Here is a 16,705-nt window from a genome sequence, read left to right on the forward strand (position 1 = left end):
TAATTCAGGATAAGAGGAACTAAATTACTAGTCTCATTCATAGAAGGCAGGCACAGGAAATCAAAAAATGTCAACTGCTACAGTAAGGGACGCCTTTTGAATTAGAAGGTTAAACAAAGGCACCATCTGGTCTCATAAGACAGTGCAATCAAAAATCCCACAGCATTATTTTGAATAAGTAGATAATTATCTCATGTCCTGGCAAACTTTAACCTTCAACCAACTTCACTGAAACAATTAAGTGATTATTATCACATTGTATTTATGCCATCTTGCTGCGTTCAAATGGACCGCATGTTTTCCCGCATTACAACAGACACTATACTTAACAATACTTAATTGGCTACAGAAGGTTCTTTGAAGCAGCAGGTCATGAAAGACACTGTATTAATGCAAGTCCACTTTACGTTTTTCTTCTGCAGTTTCAGTAAAGACATACCGCAGAAGAAACCAACTATCTTCCGATCTGGGAATGTTTAATGTGTGAAATGGAAATCGTTTCATCTCTTAGCACAAACATATATAATGTTGATGAGGAAGGAAATTCTCAAAATTAAGTCATTTTAAAAAAAAAAGTCAGCATTTCAATGAAGAATTTTTTTTTTTTTTTTTTTAAAAACCATTGTCTGTTAAAGATACAAGCAGCTCTGGAAACAAAGCAGAAGTTTATAATTCCCAAACAGCCAATGTCAAAAACAGCCAAAGATTGATTAAAAATGGCTCTTCATTTCTGTTGGTAAATCAGTTCATTCGAATCAGTGTAAGGGATCTCAATTGATAAATAAAACAAAGACTGCAGAATTATCACTTTTTTTAAAGAATGAAGAAATAGTTGCTTTTGGCACCTCTAGTTCAATTTGATTGCATCCATGTATTTCACAAGAATTTAGGGAAGTGAATGCAATAAAGAAAGTGCAGTACCAGAAGACAAGTAAATAGCTAATGTAATGCCTATATTTAATAGGGATGGGAATTAAAATGTGTGCAGCATTATAGAGCAGTCAACTGAGCATCATCAGCAGGAAAAGTAATGGAATTGTTATTCATCCTACTGAAATGATTAGAAGAACATCCAGAAATGAGAAAAACAAGGTGAGTCACAAATTAGGGGGCATATTTTTAAGGTAAGAGGAGAAAGATTTAAAAGGACCAGAGGGACAATGTTTTCACACAAGAGGGTGGTTCATGTGTGGAATGAACTGCCAGAGGAAGTGGTAGATGCAGATACAGTTGCAACATTTAAAAGAAATTTGTACAGGTACATGAACAGGAAAGGTTTAGAGGGATACGGGCCAAACGCAGGCAAGTAGGACGAGGTTAGTTTGGGAAACTTGGTTGGCATGGATGAGTTGGACCAAAGGGTCTGTTTCCGCACTGTATGACTCCATAATAATTAATAGACAGCATGGATGTCAAAGGAAAAATTTCACTTAACTGAAATTTTTGATTGATTTTTTTGAACAGGTAAAAGACAAAGTAGACAATGACAATGCATTCAATGCAATTTGTCTGAATTTTGACTGGCTTCAAGACAGAAATCAGAGAATGGGAGGAAAGGATAGTTTTTCAGGACAGCAAATTGAGACTTGGCATTCCATTTGCAACCACAGGTGTTCACAATTTACATGAACAATTTGGATTTGGCAGTTAGAAACACTGTCTAAATTTGCACATTGCACCAAATTGGAGGGAGATGGGATGGTGGAATTGTCTATACTGAGGACCTCAGCAACAAATTACAGGAATGCACTAATAAACTTGGAGAGCGGAAACATAATTGGCAAATGAAGTTCAACTCAAAAAAAAATGCAAGGTATGACATTTTAGAAGAAAGAATAGTGGAGATTCAATATCTGACAAGTGGGGTGCAAGAATAAGAGAGATCTCAGAGAACAAATGCTTCAATTGCTGAAAGTTACAGGTTAGCTAGATCATCAAAAAAAAGAGGATTTCGTTTCTGGTGGGATACAACTGATAAGTGAGGAATTAGGCTAAATCTCTATCAAACCTTGGTTTGGCCTCACTTAAGAGTACTACTTGCAATTCTGGTTACCAAAGTGCAAAAAGGGTGCAGAGCCACTGGATAGGAGACAGAGAATACCTACAAGGATCACCGATTTCATTTTAATTCCACCTGCAATAATATACAGAGAACAGCAGACCTCCACTTTGGTGGATAAGAAGAGAACATCTAAACATTTGAAATTAAGCTTACTTCAATGTCCTGGAGACTGGGAATGAAGACAAGCACAACATAAATTACATATATTGACAATAATTTTCATGAAATTGCTGGGTTGGATCAAGAGGAAAGAATTGGTTATACATGTGCAATTGTGTCCAGGGATTTGCACACACAAGATTTTGGCAAGTATTGATATTGCAAATGTCCTTGATAAGGGAAATTCCTGCTGAAGAGGATTAAGATCATGTTGAATAAACATTAATACCTGTCATAATAATGGAATCAATCCTTTCCTGTATTCTCAGGAATGATCAAGTATCAAGTACAGTCATTCATCGTACAAATTTAACCAGGGTCCTAGCTAAAGTAAATCATTATCCCATTAATGGCAACACTATTTGTATTTGCTGCTGGTAGCTTGCAAATTTTTCGTACACTGTTTTGATTATTTAATGTAAAAAGGTGCCAGTCTATATACCTAGTATGTTTCAACGTTTGTCATGCGAATACAATCAGAGAAGGTTGAAACCACTCTACCTGAAGAGGTGCTGCGGCTGGGCTCCCCACGTCTGAGCTGATCTATTCGGGATTTCCGCTCACTAGACTTGATACTTCTATACTTCTGCCCATCTCTCGATGTTCCGTGCTGCAATCTCCTTCCGCCACTCTGGTCATCTCCACTGCGGTGGGTGGATTCATTGGACGGTGATCGTAAACGACTTGAAGTCCGGCTGCGGTTACTGCCAAGGCTGCTGCTTCGTTTGTGCTCATCGGTTTTACGCGTACGGTCGTCTGCCACGGCAGGGAGCTCCACTTTCTCCACCTTACTTCTATGACTTTTCCTTCGAGTTTCATCAATGCTCTTGTCAGAAATGATACTTTCATCGCGGTCTGGCACGTCTTCATCTGACCAGTCGCTGAAGACCACATCCCCTGCTCCATGTGCATTTCCTTCAACACTCTTTTCAGACACTTCTTCTACAGATTCTTCCTTTAGCGTTACAGGTGGAGTCCTGGGCCCCTTCCACTTTTTGGCCTGTGAAACCACTTCCTCATCGGAAGGCTCTGAATCACCTTTTGAGCGCTTTCGCTTCTTATCGGTGTTTTTCTTCTTCGGAGGTTTCCTAGGTGACAAAACTAAAGGTTCCTCCACCACAGGCTCCGGAACATATTTGTCAGATAGATAATCTTCATCCCTCCTGTTTCTCTTCTGAAATTTCCGTGGCCCTTTAGTCTTTTTCTTACCATATTCGTGTAGTCCGAGAAGTACCTCTCTATCCTCAGCAGCATGGTGAGCAGTGCTGTCTGACTCTCTGCCTCGTGAGCTCTCGACAGTATCTGCAACATGCTCCCTTTGCTTGTCGCCTGAAGAAACCCGTTCTCTCACGGAATGGTCTTCCCGCCGCCTTGCGCTTTCCTTTTTGTCTGACTTCCTGTCATCCTCTTTCCAGCTGCTTGTTCTGTCTTCGACTGCACGGGACGGACTGAGGGCCCGGAAATCCTGTGGGCGCACAACCTGACTCAACAACCGGTGCTTCTCACCTGAAACAAACAAAAAATAGCAAGTTCACTCAGAAACGTTTACAAATCAATTCTACAGAATTGCCTACTTCTGCCTGGATACAGGTTAATTTTACCTTCATGATCAACACGCTACTTGCCTCACAGGTCCAAAACAATCATTTGGAAATACTTCACAGAAAGGAAAACACGATTTATAGTCTCAGTTTTAAAAAAAGTAATTTTAAAAAGCATTTATGTGCACCTGAAAGCAGAGCTTTACAAGGTTTAACACTGGCATAATAGTCAGACATTGCCAGTTGTACAGCAGAATTCATAGGGAACATTCTACAGAAAACTTTGGCAAACTGCCTAGTTAATTTAAACAGACTATTAACCAGGGACCATGGTTCTTGAAGTGCAGTGGCAGGGCCCCTTCGTCTGAGCCAGGAAGCCAGAGTTCAAGACCCACCATCTCCATTAGAATGTAATTACAACTCTGAACAGGTGGACTAAAAAATAAAAAAAAAGTCACTATGTGTCTGAAATTTTCTGACCCACATTCCGCTATTCCCCAATGAATGCTGGAGCAAGGTCAAAGGGCCTAAAGGCCTACTCCTGCTCCTACTTTCTATGTTTCTCAGAGACTCTTACTCAGGGCTTGCACAAGCTGTTCTGCTCACCCACTGCTGAATTAAACAAAGAATCTCGGAGAACTAGAATGGAATCAAGAAGAACTTTAAAGAATGGCTCAGAAAGGAGAACTTGCTGAAATGTGGACAGTTGAGAAGACAGTCATAGATGCCTTTTGTAGAAAGCTAGATAAGGAACAAGGGAGAAACAAATATGAGTTTTTTTTAAAATTCTTTCATGGGATGTGGACATTGCTGGCAAAGCCAGTATTTGTTGCCCATCCCTAATGGCCCTTGAACTGAGTAGTTTCTGTTCATTAGGGGCCATTGGAGGTTCATTAAGAGTCAATGACATTGCTGTGGATCTGCAGTAATGTAGGCCAGACCAGGTGAGGACAGAAGATTCCTTTAATCAAAGAACACTATTGAGCCAGATGACTTTTTTTTAAAAAACAACAATCACGGATAATTTCAGGACACTGTTACTCGCTTTTAGCTCCAGATTTTATCAGTCAAATTTAATATCCATCAGCCATAGTTGTATTTTAGCCTTTATTCCCAATATTATTAATCTGGGCCTTTGGATTGCGGGTGCAGTGACTATACCATAACACCAGAATCTCCCTAAGATTAAAAGGCTGGGAGGTGTCTAACATGGAACATAAATTCAGGCACGGGCCATATGGGTCAAGTGACTTACTTTGGCACTGTTATTATATAGTTCAATGCAATCTGAGGAGAGATGGTGAGTGTACAGAATCCAAACAATGCAAATGTTATGACATGTAAGAACAAAGAAGTCAGGCTGCGGTATGGTTTGGGCATCTTAATTTGATCCAGTTCAGAAAATTAATTTGGATTCATCTTGACTGCCTATTCCTGAATGAGGAGGAAAGGAGGTTTTTGGAATTATAATGTAGCTTCAAGACTAACTAAACAATCACAGATCTCATCAAACTCAGAATCACAGGGAGCAAAGTCAAGACTTTACACTGGCATTTATTGATTTCAACATCAATCAGGCTGGATTTAAGTTTTAGGATGAAATTTTGAGGTTTGAGAATGTCTGTTGGTTCCAAGATAACTTCTTGATGGAATGTGTGGCAAATTGTGCATTGATTCTGTCCAAATTGTGTGAAGCAGGATTAAATACCAGGGGACAGCTCTATAGCATCCCTTGTAAAGTTAATCTGAATGGTGCAACTACGCATTGGTTATAAATCTGTACAGTAGGGAACACTTCCCTTTTTCTAGATTGTGAATACTAAAGCTCTGCCTCATAAACAAAACCACACAGATCGATTAGTTACAATTAAATAATGCAATTTTAAACTTAAAAGAAATTATTATGATTAATACAAGCTGTTCATTCTGAAAAAAATCTGTGTGACTAAATCATTCAAAACATTTCTAAATTGATCCTCCCCAACAGGCACCCAGATACGATGCAGTGGACAAATTCAGCAACACTGCCATATGGCCAATTAATTTCACAGCAACATGTCAAATGACAGCTTACCGTTTTTACTCCTGGCACTGCTTATTCTACCACTGATTCACCATGAAACAGCTCTCCATACTCCTAAAATCACAGGAATTAAAATCTCCATCTGTTGGTCAGGGCAGCAGATAGAGCATGCAGGCAAACATCCCTGCTGTTACTGACCGTGATAAAAGCCAACTGCAACCTAACCTGAAGACGATGCTTATGGAGTAGGTTCAGAGGCATGACTTTAGTGCTGTGCACTGCATATGATCCTGCAAAGCACAAACTGGTCCTAATCAGGTGGGAGAAATAACATGTGTGGATTACATATGTTTAGAAGGCATCACACTCAGAATGGAACTGTCATTATTGTATTGCTGCAGCATGTCTTCATCCCATTCTAGTTGTAGGTTGCTGTGCAGAGCAATAGAAAAAAAGCTCAGAACAGGAAAAACAAGAGTGAAGCATCAGGTTACCCATGGCTATTCCTGACCTTGCAACCAGAGGTGATCTTTCAGGAATCACTAGAGTCAGGGAGGGTCCCAGAGGACTGAAAAATGACTAATGTATCACCCCAGTTTAAGATGGAGGGAGGCAGAAGACAGGAAAGTATAGGCTGGTTGGTCTGACCTTGGTCATTGCTAAGATTTTAGATCATTAAGGGTGAGATTGCGGAGTACTTGGGACTGCATGATAAAACAGGGTTGAGTCAGTACAGCTTCGTCAAGTGGAGATCACGCCTCACAAATCTGACTCTTTGAGGAGGTAACGAGGAAGTTAGATAAAGGAGAGTCAGTAGACATAAAAATCACACAGCACAGAAACAATCCCTTCAGTCCAAGCCGAACATAATCCCAAACTAAATTAGTCCCACCTGCTTGCTCCTGACCCATATCCCTCCAAACATGTCCTATTCATGTACTTATTCAAAAGTCTTTTCAACGTTGTACCCGCCTCCACCACTTCCTCAAGAAGTTCATTCCATACTCGAACCACTCTCTGTGTAAAATATTTGCCCCTCATGTCTTTTTTTTAAATCTCTCTTCTCAAAAATGTGCCCCCTAGTATTGAAATCCCACATGCTAGGAAAAGGCAATAACATTAACTCTATCTATACCCGTCGTTATTTTATACACTTCTATCAGGTTGTCTCTCAATCTCCTACACTCCAGTGAAAAAAATCCCAGCCTATCCAGCCTTTCTTTATAACTCAAACCTTTCACACCCAGCCACATCATGGTAAATCTCTTCTGACCCCTCTCCAGTTTAATAATATCCTTCCTATAGCTGGGCGACCAGAACTGGACAGTGTTCCCAAGAGACCTCACCTGTACAACCTCATCAAAATGTCCCAACTCCTATACTCAAAAGGACTCAGCAATGAAGACAAGCGTGCCAAATGCCTTTTTCACCACAGTGTCTATATGAAACATAAACTTCAAAGAATTATGTAGATTTCTCTGTTTTACAACACTACCCAAGGCCTTACCATTAATTGTATAAGCCCTACCCTTGTTTGTTGTATCAAAACACAATACCTCACACTTATCCAGATTGAACTTCATCTGCCATTTTTCAGCCCATTGACCCATTTGATCAAGATCCCTTTGTCATCTTAGAAAACCTTTACTGTCTACAATGCCACCAATTTTGGTGTCATCCGCAAACTTACTAACCATGCCTTCTATATTCTCATCCAAATCATTTATATAAATGACAAACAAAAGAGGACCCAGAACCGATAGCTGTGTGGTGGAACACCGCTGGTCACAGGCCTTCAGTCCGAAAAGCAAACCTCCACCACCACTCTCCGTCTCCTGTCGTTAAGTCAATTTTATATCCAATTGGCAAGCTCACCCTGAATCCAGTGTGACCTAACTTTACTAATTAGTCTACCATGCGGAACCTTGTTGGAGCTTTACTAAAGTAAACAATATCTACTGCTGTGCCCTCATCAATCTATTTGAATTTCCAGAAGATCTTTAACAAGGTGCAGCACAGAAAGCTGCTAAATAAGATTAGAGCCCATGGTGTTAGGGACAAGGTACTGGCACAGATAGAGGATTGGCTGACTGGCAGAAGGCAGACAGTAGGGATAAAGGGGACATTTTCCAGGAACTGCAGCTGGTGAAAAGCTAAGTTCCACAGGGGTCAGTAGGGACCATAACTATTCACATTCCACATTCATGATCTGGACAAAGGAACTGTGGGCCATGTTAACAAGTTGGTAGATGACACAAATACAGGGAGAGGGACTGGTAGTGTTGAGGAAGTAGTTAGGCTGCAATTAGGCTAGAAGAGTGGGCAAAGAAGTGGCGGGTGGAATACGAGTAGGAAAGTGTGAAGTTACGCACTTTGGCAGCAAAATCAGAGGCATCGACTATTTTCTAAATGGGGAAAGGTTTCAGAAATCTGAAGCACAAAGCAACTAGGAGTCTCACTTCAGGATTCTCTTAAGGTTACATACATGTTCAGTTGGCAGTTAGGAAGGAAAATGCAATGTTAGCATTTATTTCAAGAGGGCTAGAACACAAGAGAGCAAAGATGTACTCCTGAGGCTGTAGAAGGCTCTGATCAGATAGTTTGGAATATTGCAAGCAATTTTGGGCCCTGTATCTAAGGAAGGATGTGTTGGCATCGGAGGAGGTTTGCAAGAATGATCCTGCAGATGAAGGGCTTATCATACGAGGAGCAGTTAAGGACTCTGAGTTTGTACTTGATGGAGTTTAGAAGGACGAGGGGGTATCTGATTGAAACTTACAGAATAGTGAAAGGCCTGGATAGAGTGAATGTAGAGAAGACGTTTCTAACTTATAGGAGAGATTAGGATCTGAAGTCCTAGTCTTTGAGTGAAGGAGTGAACCTTTAGAACTGAGATGAGGAGGAATTTCTTCAGCGAGTGGGTGGTAAATCTGTGGAACTCATTACCGCAGAAGGCTGCGGAGGCCAAGTCATTGAGTGTCTTTAAAGCAGAGATAGACAGGTTCTTGCTTAGTAAGGAGATCAAGGGTTACAGGGTGAAGGCGAGAGAATGGGGTTGCCAAACATATCAGCCATGATTGAATGCTGGAGCAGACTGGATGGGACGAATGGCCTAATTCTGCTCCCATATCTTAAGGTCTCGTTGCTAGTATTAATGAGAACCCCTTGAGCAAATTGTTCTCACTTATATGTGCGAGTAGACAATATAGTATATGAATAAGGATGTGTCAAATTCCTCATAAAAAACAATTCCCCATAAATTTTACAAAACTTCCTGCCATTTCGTATCTGAAGAGGTTGCAGTGATTAAAGCTCTTCACAGAACACAGCACTTTACGGAACATCATTCAATGAATAGAAAAAGCTGAGTTTATTAAATGAACACCCAATAGACTTACTTTTTTCATCACTACTGTTGTAAGTGTCACTATCCGGAGATTCTTCACGGACACGCTTTGCCAACGGACTGAGGCTGCTTTCTGTTCGAGGTCGTTTCCTGGGAAAAAAAGTAATATAAATTCAGCACGATGGACACACTGGATGCACAGCAACTGTAAGATTCAGTTATACAGCCACTTTCAAATCAATGGGAAACAGCCTTTAGTATATACTAGCGCAGAAGTGGCTCAGGTGTCAGAAGTGGATCTCAACTCCCAGTTAAGGCCCTAACCACAGAAAATTATTGCTGTTTATATTATTCCACAAAAGTTGTACACATATTAAATGTCTTAAACTGTAAGTCTAGACTGCATTTTCTATTTATCTCATCTCCGCCAAAGTTGCATTGAAAAGTTCTCGAAGTATAACTCATTGCTGGTGTATGGCGACATAGCAACCACTAGGATGTTACCATTCAGTACAGAATACAGACAGTTCACTCTGGCAGCAAAGCACAAAGTCACTGTCCGGGTCATTGTGCGCTGGTCTACAGACATACATCTCCAATACAGATCGCCAGCAAGCATTAAAGAGCAGAAAAATAGGCTGGTTTTGTTTCCTCATTCTTATAGCCTGAGGGTGTTCAGGCCCACAGCAGTATTTTCAATGCTCTTTGGTCAACATCAACCAACTTGCATATAAAACAGTGAGTTGCTGATCTTCAGTCAGTATCACAGTATGTGGTGCATGAGGTTTACAGGAAAGAAATTAATGTGAAAAAATTACATAATAAAGCCTTTCCCATTTTAATTATATGAACCTGGGTTCTTTTTTAAACTTTGGTTGTACAATGAAGTAATATTTCTTGTAAAAATAAACCTTTTAAACATTCTGTTTAATTTTTTGATCATAAATATGTTTCGCATGTACATGTCTATGCATCAATCTGCACATAATTTATTTTTGGCATTAATCAAACAACCCAATATCTCAACTTAAAAACTTTTGTAATCAAAAGCTTAGTGCTGAAGCCACATTTAAGGGTTTCCATAATTGCTAATAAGACAGCCCAACCCCTTTCACAATGGATTTCATTATACATTAGCTCATCACATTACATTTCAGGTGCAAATTTCGTCACACATTTACATATTTCACATTAAAAACATGAACATATTTATACCACATTGTTCCTATTATGCTTGAAGCATCATAGATGAGATACATAATACTGCTAGAATAAGCATGTTTTAATACATAATGGAGATAGAATAAGTGTGTTTTTTAATGCATAACGCACATAGAATATTTTTGACCAAATGCTAATTCACTTTTGATTTGATACAATGCCTGTGATCCATAAAAATTAATTATGCACCAGAAAAGAAGTTAATCTAAGTGGAACTGACCACGAGGAGCTGAATATTATTTAAATAGAGAAGGACGGCAGAAAGCTACAGCACATTGGGATTTTGGGAGTCCTCAGGCATTAATCACAAAATGCTACAACCAAGTTCAGCAGGTAATAGGGAAGGCAAATAGAAAGTTGGCCTTTATTTCAAAGGAAATGGAGAATAAAAATGGGGAGGCCTTGCTAAACTTATAAGGCACTGGTCACATCACAGATGGAATACTGTGAACAGCTTTGGTCCCCTTATCTAAAGAAAGATATATTAGCATTGGAGGCAGCCAAGAGAAGGTTCACTAGGTTGATTCCAGGTATGCAGGGATTTTCTTATGAGGAGAGGCTGTTTGGGTTGTTCCTATAGTCACTGTTATTTAGAGGAATGAGAGGGAAAGGTAAAGACACCACAGTCCCAGGGAACCACAGTCCCAGGGAACCACAGGGTTACTCTCAAATAAGAGGCAGGGACGACTGATGCTGACTTTAGCCTGAAGGTCAGCACACTTTAGGCAAGGGGTGAGGTTGAGAAGGCAGGAGCGTTTTAGTGACTTCAGGCAGTGCAGGAATCAAACCCTGTTGGTATCACAAACTAGCCATCCAGCCAACTAACTAATCAACCCCCAAAAGATTTGCTCAACCTGTCTATATGTGTTTGCAGATCCATCTGTCATTCTCTTCACTTGTCGTCCACACTTACTTTTGTGTCAACCACAAATGTGTCTACAGTACATTCACTTTTCCACTCACCCACGTCATTAATATATATCGTAGGTAATTGTGGCCCCAACACTTTGGCACTTCACTAGTTACAGGTTGCTGCCTTGAAAATGTCCCCTTTATCCCAATTCTCTGTCATCTATTACTTATTGTTCTATTAGGTCATATATTAGTATGGGTAGAGGGTTGGTTCTATCCGTGCCAATATATGATCTCCAACACCATCAGCTCTTATCTTAAGGAGCCTAACATCTGGTACCTTATCAAACACCTTCTGAAAATTCAATTGCATCCACTATTTGCTGTTTATCTACCTTGCCCGTTATCACTCAAATGAATCTACTAAATTTGTCAGGCATGGTTTCCCCTTCATTAAGCCACACTGACTCTGCTTAATCATATTATGCATTTCTAAGCGTTCTGTAATTATATCCTTTATAATAGCCGCAAACCTTTTTCCAGTAATAGATGTTAAGCAAATTCGCCTATACTTCACTGTTTTACTGCCTCGTTCCCTTTTAAATAAAGGTTTTACAGAGATAGTTTTTCAATCCTATAGGACTTTTCCAGAATCTAAGGATTCTTGGAAAAGATTACCGACAGTATATTTACTATCACTATAGCTATTTCTTTTAACGTCCTAGGATACATGCCATCAAGGGACTCATCAATCTTTAACCCCATGAGTTCCCTCAGTACTTTTTCTCTAGTGCTAGTTACTATGTTTGTTTCCTTTCCTCCTTTTGGCCCTTGAATATTTAGTAATTTTGGAATGCTACTAGTGCATTCTACTGTGAAGACTGATGGAAATTAATTACTAAAGTCCTCAGTCATTCCCTGGTTCCCCATTTTTATTTTCTCAGCCTCAATTTCCAAAAGGCCGACATTCACTTTGGCTTTTCTTTACCTTTTTATATACTTAATGAAACTTTTGCTACAAGTCTCGATATCACTTGCAAAATAATCTGCAACGTTTATTTTCTCCCCTTTTTTGGTCATCTTTCCTTGATTTTTAAAACTTTCTCAATCCTCTGGTTAGCCATTAATCTTTTCCACATTGTTTATATTTCCTTTCAATTTGATGCTATTGTTAACTTCTCTGGTTTAACATGATTGGCTTATCCACTACCTAGAATCAGTCTGTCTCACTGGGATATATCTTTGCTGTGAGCCATGATTATTTTCTTAAATGTCTGCCACTTTTCCTTAAATGTTTTTGCTGTTAAACTCCTTTGCTGGTCCACTCCAGCCAGCTCTGCCCTCATTCCTTACTAATTTACCCGTATTTAATACAGTTTATTTAGTACAGTTGTTTCCAACCCAAGTTTCTCACTGTCAAACTGAGTGCTAAATTCTACCATGTTATGGTCACTGTTTCCTACTGGATCTTTAACTCGGAGGTCATTTATTAAACCTGCCCCATTACACACTGCCAGATCCAAATAGTCTCACATCTGATTGGATCCACAACATTTTGTTCTAGGAAACTGTCCTGAATACATTCTATGAATACTTCCCCATCGCTACCTCTGCCAATCTGATTTTCCCAATCTACGTGATGATTGAAGTCATCCAGAATTATTGCCTTTTTTGGACGAGTGCGGTTTATGGCATAGAGAAGTCGGAGAAAGGAAATGGGAAAATGTAGTTAACAAACTAGATTGCTTAGGTAAGAACAAGATGTTGAGCCTTAGCCAAATTTGCACATTTAAACTGTACGAAATTCATGTTTATACTTGGTACATTCCCAAATTAGAAATATGGAAAGATACTAAGTATGACATAAAACCCTGATTATGCCTTGGGCTTATGGGATGTAGCAATAGTTAGGTTACTGAAAATATCTATTGAAATTAAATAGTACTTTAACTTTTGCTTCCCTACTGAAAAGAAGCAGGATAGCCAGAGATTTATTAAACTATGCAGCAGCAAGTGGGTTTACTTTGCTACTTTGTGAAAAATAACTTGTGTAAAAAGTGAAAATCGATCAGTAGTCATGCATTAGTCAATTTGCCCTCATGTAGTTCAAGCAATAAGACTGAATATTGGTTCTGTTAAAACATATGGATTAATTTTACGAATGTACTAAGCATGAATATACCTTGTTTTTCTTTCTCCATGACCTTCCCGCAAATCTCGGTCTTCTCGCTGATCATCCTTTTTATCTTTACGTTCATCTCTTCCTTTATCTTTCTCATCCCAGTCTTTTTGCTTCTCCTTTTCCCGGTCCCTATCTTTAACCCTCTCTCTCTCCTTCTCTCTGTCCCTTTCTCTATCTCTCTCCCTGTCCCTTTCCCGTTCTCGCTCTCTCTCCTTACCCCTGTCTCGCTCCCGTTCTTTCTCTCGCTCTTTCTCTCGATCTCGTTCACGGGTTCTTTCCCGTTCCCGCTCTCGATCTAACTCTCTTTCCTTTTCTCGCTCTCTGTCTCTATCGCGATCTTTGTCACGATCCCTTTCTCGCTCTCTTTCCCTTAGCCTGTCATCCCTCCTCTCTTCTCGATCTGATCTCCTCTCATCCTTTTTGTCCTCATGGTCATGATCATCAGTTCGTCCCGGATGCCGTGTGGCAGAACTAGCTGTGTGGTCTGTAAAACAAAGAGAGTACCTAGATCAGAACAGAACCAGTTATACTGAATCTTACAGCACAGGAGAAGACCAATTGATCCGCAGTGTCTGCGCAAGGTTCTTGAAACATCTTTCCCGATAAGTTCTGTTCTGTTGCTCTTTATTACAGAGTAGTTCCTCCAAGGAATTCCTTTTCAAGCGTATATTTAATTCCCTTTTGAAAGTTACTGTTGTGAAATTTTGCAACCATTTTTGAAGAACCTAAAAGTGTTAAATCAAAGTCATCTTAAAGATCATATGCAATTAAATTTGGCAATTTTCAATGGAAGTCTTTTATCTATTTCGTGACAGGAATAAGAAGGTAATTCATTAATTACAAATAAAATCAGAACTTGCTGGAAAAACTCAGCAGGTATGGCAGCATCTGTGGAGAGAAAACAGAGTTAACTTTTCGGGACCAGTGACTCTCCTTCAGAGCAGGTTCTGATGAGTGATGTACTGCTGCTAACTTTGGATGTTATAGTCAGTAATCTCTACTCTCATGATATTGTTCTAGCATCATGATCTTAACTGGTGTTCTCAGTATCAATTTTTCAAACCTATAATTTCGTATTGTGTGAATAACGAAAGAATGAGATAGAGACAGATGGGCATTTTCAAAGCATTTTCACCCAAGCATTAGCCTAACAATTATTTCAGAAGCCGCCTATGAGAAAAAGCTGATGAATATCATTGCTCCAATTTATTTGTAGGGAACCAGGAGCAGCTAGATTAGACGATAAAAATATTACTTTCTGGAGCGACCAAGGTACTGTAAGTCCTCAACTTTAGGGAGATTCTTTAAATGCTCATCAAAATCATCTAAACACTATTTGCGGCTCCACGTGTATGCTGACAACACCTAGCTCTACCTCATCAATCCTTCCACTCCTCTAATTTGAATTGGCATGTTCAACATTCAGGAATGGATGAACAGAAATGTGCTCTGATTGGGAAGAATGAAGCTATTGCCTCTGGCCCTATCAAAAACAGTTCCTAACCTCTGATACTTTTCCTTTCTCTGGCTACTGTATCAGTCTGAATCAGATTGTACACAGCTTCTATGTACGATCTAACCATCAGCTGAGCTATCCATTCTGCATCACATAGCCTGTTTACTTCCACCTCTATCACCCATCTCCTCATTCAGCCCTCCTGAAATGCCACTAAGACCAGTAGGGAAGGACAAAATTTCAAATATACTCACAACAATGAAAAAACTCTTCTTATTCAAATTGTAATGTATTGAGAACTTTCAAAGGAAATATTTATAGATCTGAGCTCAGGTTACGAGGAAGGCTGATTTGGCTTCAATTTACCACTGTCATCATCCATTGCTGCCCATACCTCTTTCGCGATCTCTATTTTCACGCCTATCCCTTTCTGTATGACCACGCCTATCAAAGGAAGCATCCCTGCTTTGGTCTCGATCATATCGATCTCTTTCTGTGTATCCAGTTCTTGTATCCCAGCTTTCATGGTAACTGCTGCTTGTGCTGTGTGTGTCAAATTGAGTGCTTCTAGTTCCACGGCCCCCTGGAGAGATCAGAGATTTGTTTATTTTGCATTGCAAAATGAGCGCTTCACCAGAAACACGCAGACCCTGTTCATAATATAGTCTTTGAGCCTAGCATGAAAAATCATGAGGATGTTTTCGACAGACTCCGTTCAATGAAGACGACTTTTGGAATTTAAGGCCAAATACAAAATGGTTGCATTTTCCTAAAGCAGTGAAAATCAGTGTTGAACATTGCTTTTAGCTCAGATCCCTTGCTGTAGGTGAAACATTGTTGACTCCCAAACAGCAATTTTAGCTACAGCAAAAGCTGTGTGGTATGACAAGCAGAAATTATTACTTATTTCACTTCACTCTGCCAATGTGACAAACTACAGGACACATAGGTAGCAACACAGAGTAAAACAAAAGGACGTGAAACTTGAAGGGAATTTATGTGTCAGTTTGACGAAAATTACAAGAAGACAATATGAAGGAGACCTCTTTATTTTGTAACACAAACAAAAGGAACTTTAACTTTTCCTGGTGCAGGAATTTGATAAAAATATCAGAGGAAAAAATTCTGCTTGTTGACCAATTAATAATGGATTGCCTAAAGATAAGAAAGCGAACAATTTCCTAGTTCAGGAAAGGTCTGCAGTTCTGTCAACAAGAGAAACTACAAAAAAGAAGCTTGCTTCTATATAGCTCGTTGAACATTCTCAGGACGTTATAAATGGCTCAGGGACAATTAACTGGTTTTGAAATAATTTGAACATAAATAGGACTGGCATAAAATGACATGGACTGGATATTCCAAGGAGTGGTAATCAGTCAGATGATCACTTGCTTATATTTCCTTCCATTTGGACTGAGATCTGCATTTTTATTCAAGAAATCCAAACCCAGCTCCTTCAGAAATGCTAAGCTTAGCTGAAATAAACACAACGCTCTCGTAATGTAGAACAGCCAGGGGAAATCAAATTATACCCTCTTGTGTGGCAGTCAGTGTGTCCTGTTCTAGAAGCACAGCCAGACACTTTAACAGCTGCTGTGAAAGGATAAGTGCCTGCGGGTAAATGTGGGGTTCAGAAGTCAGTTAGCTAAGGAGTTAGGTTGCCAGGAAATGTTGTAGCGTGTTTAGGGTAATCTGTGGGCAAGGGGCATGATGGGGGAAGGTGGCCTAAAGGGAAGGGGGTGAGGGGCAAGGGCGAGAGAGAGAGCGAGCGAGCACGAGAGCGAGAGCGCACGAGAGCGAGAGAGCACGAGAGCACGAGAGCGAGAGAGCGAGAGAGCACGAGAGCGAGAGAGCGAGAGAGCA

The 16,705-nt window shown here is 39.9% G+C and overlaps 1 protein-coding gene across 1 annotated transcript in view; it reads right to left on the reverse strand.

Moving 5' to 3' along the window:
- The window catches only part of zc3h13 (zinc finger CCCH-type containing 13), a 74,331-nt gene that overhangs the window by 23,170 nt on the left and 34,456 nt on the right, over nucleotides 1-16,705 (reverse strand). The window contains exons 4-7 of the mRNA XM_048602537.1: nucleotides 15,237-15,516; nucleotides 13,387-13,870; nucleotides 9,184-9,281; nucleotides 2,723-3,727 (exon numbers count right to left, since the gene is read on the reverse strand). Coding sequence (XP_048458494.1) covers nucleotides 2,723-3,727; nucleotides 9,184-9,281; nucleotides 13,387-13,870; nucleotides 15,237-15,516 — 1,867 coding nt within the window. The remainder of the gene's footprint in view (nucleotides 1-2,722; nucleotides 3,728-9,183; nucleotides 9,282-13,386; nucleotides 13,871-15,236; nucleotides 15,517-16,705) is intronic.

The sequence above is a fragment of the Rhincodon typus genome, chromosome 11 (assembly GCF_021869965.1).
Source record: "Rhincodon typus isolate 14 chromosome 11, sRhiTyp1.1, whole genome shotgun sequence".
Lineage (NCBI taxonomy): Eukaryota > Metazoa > Chordata > Chondrichthyes > Orectolobiformes > Rhincodontidae > Rhincodon > Rhincodon typus.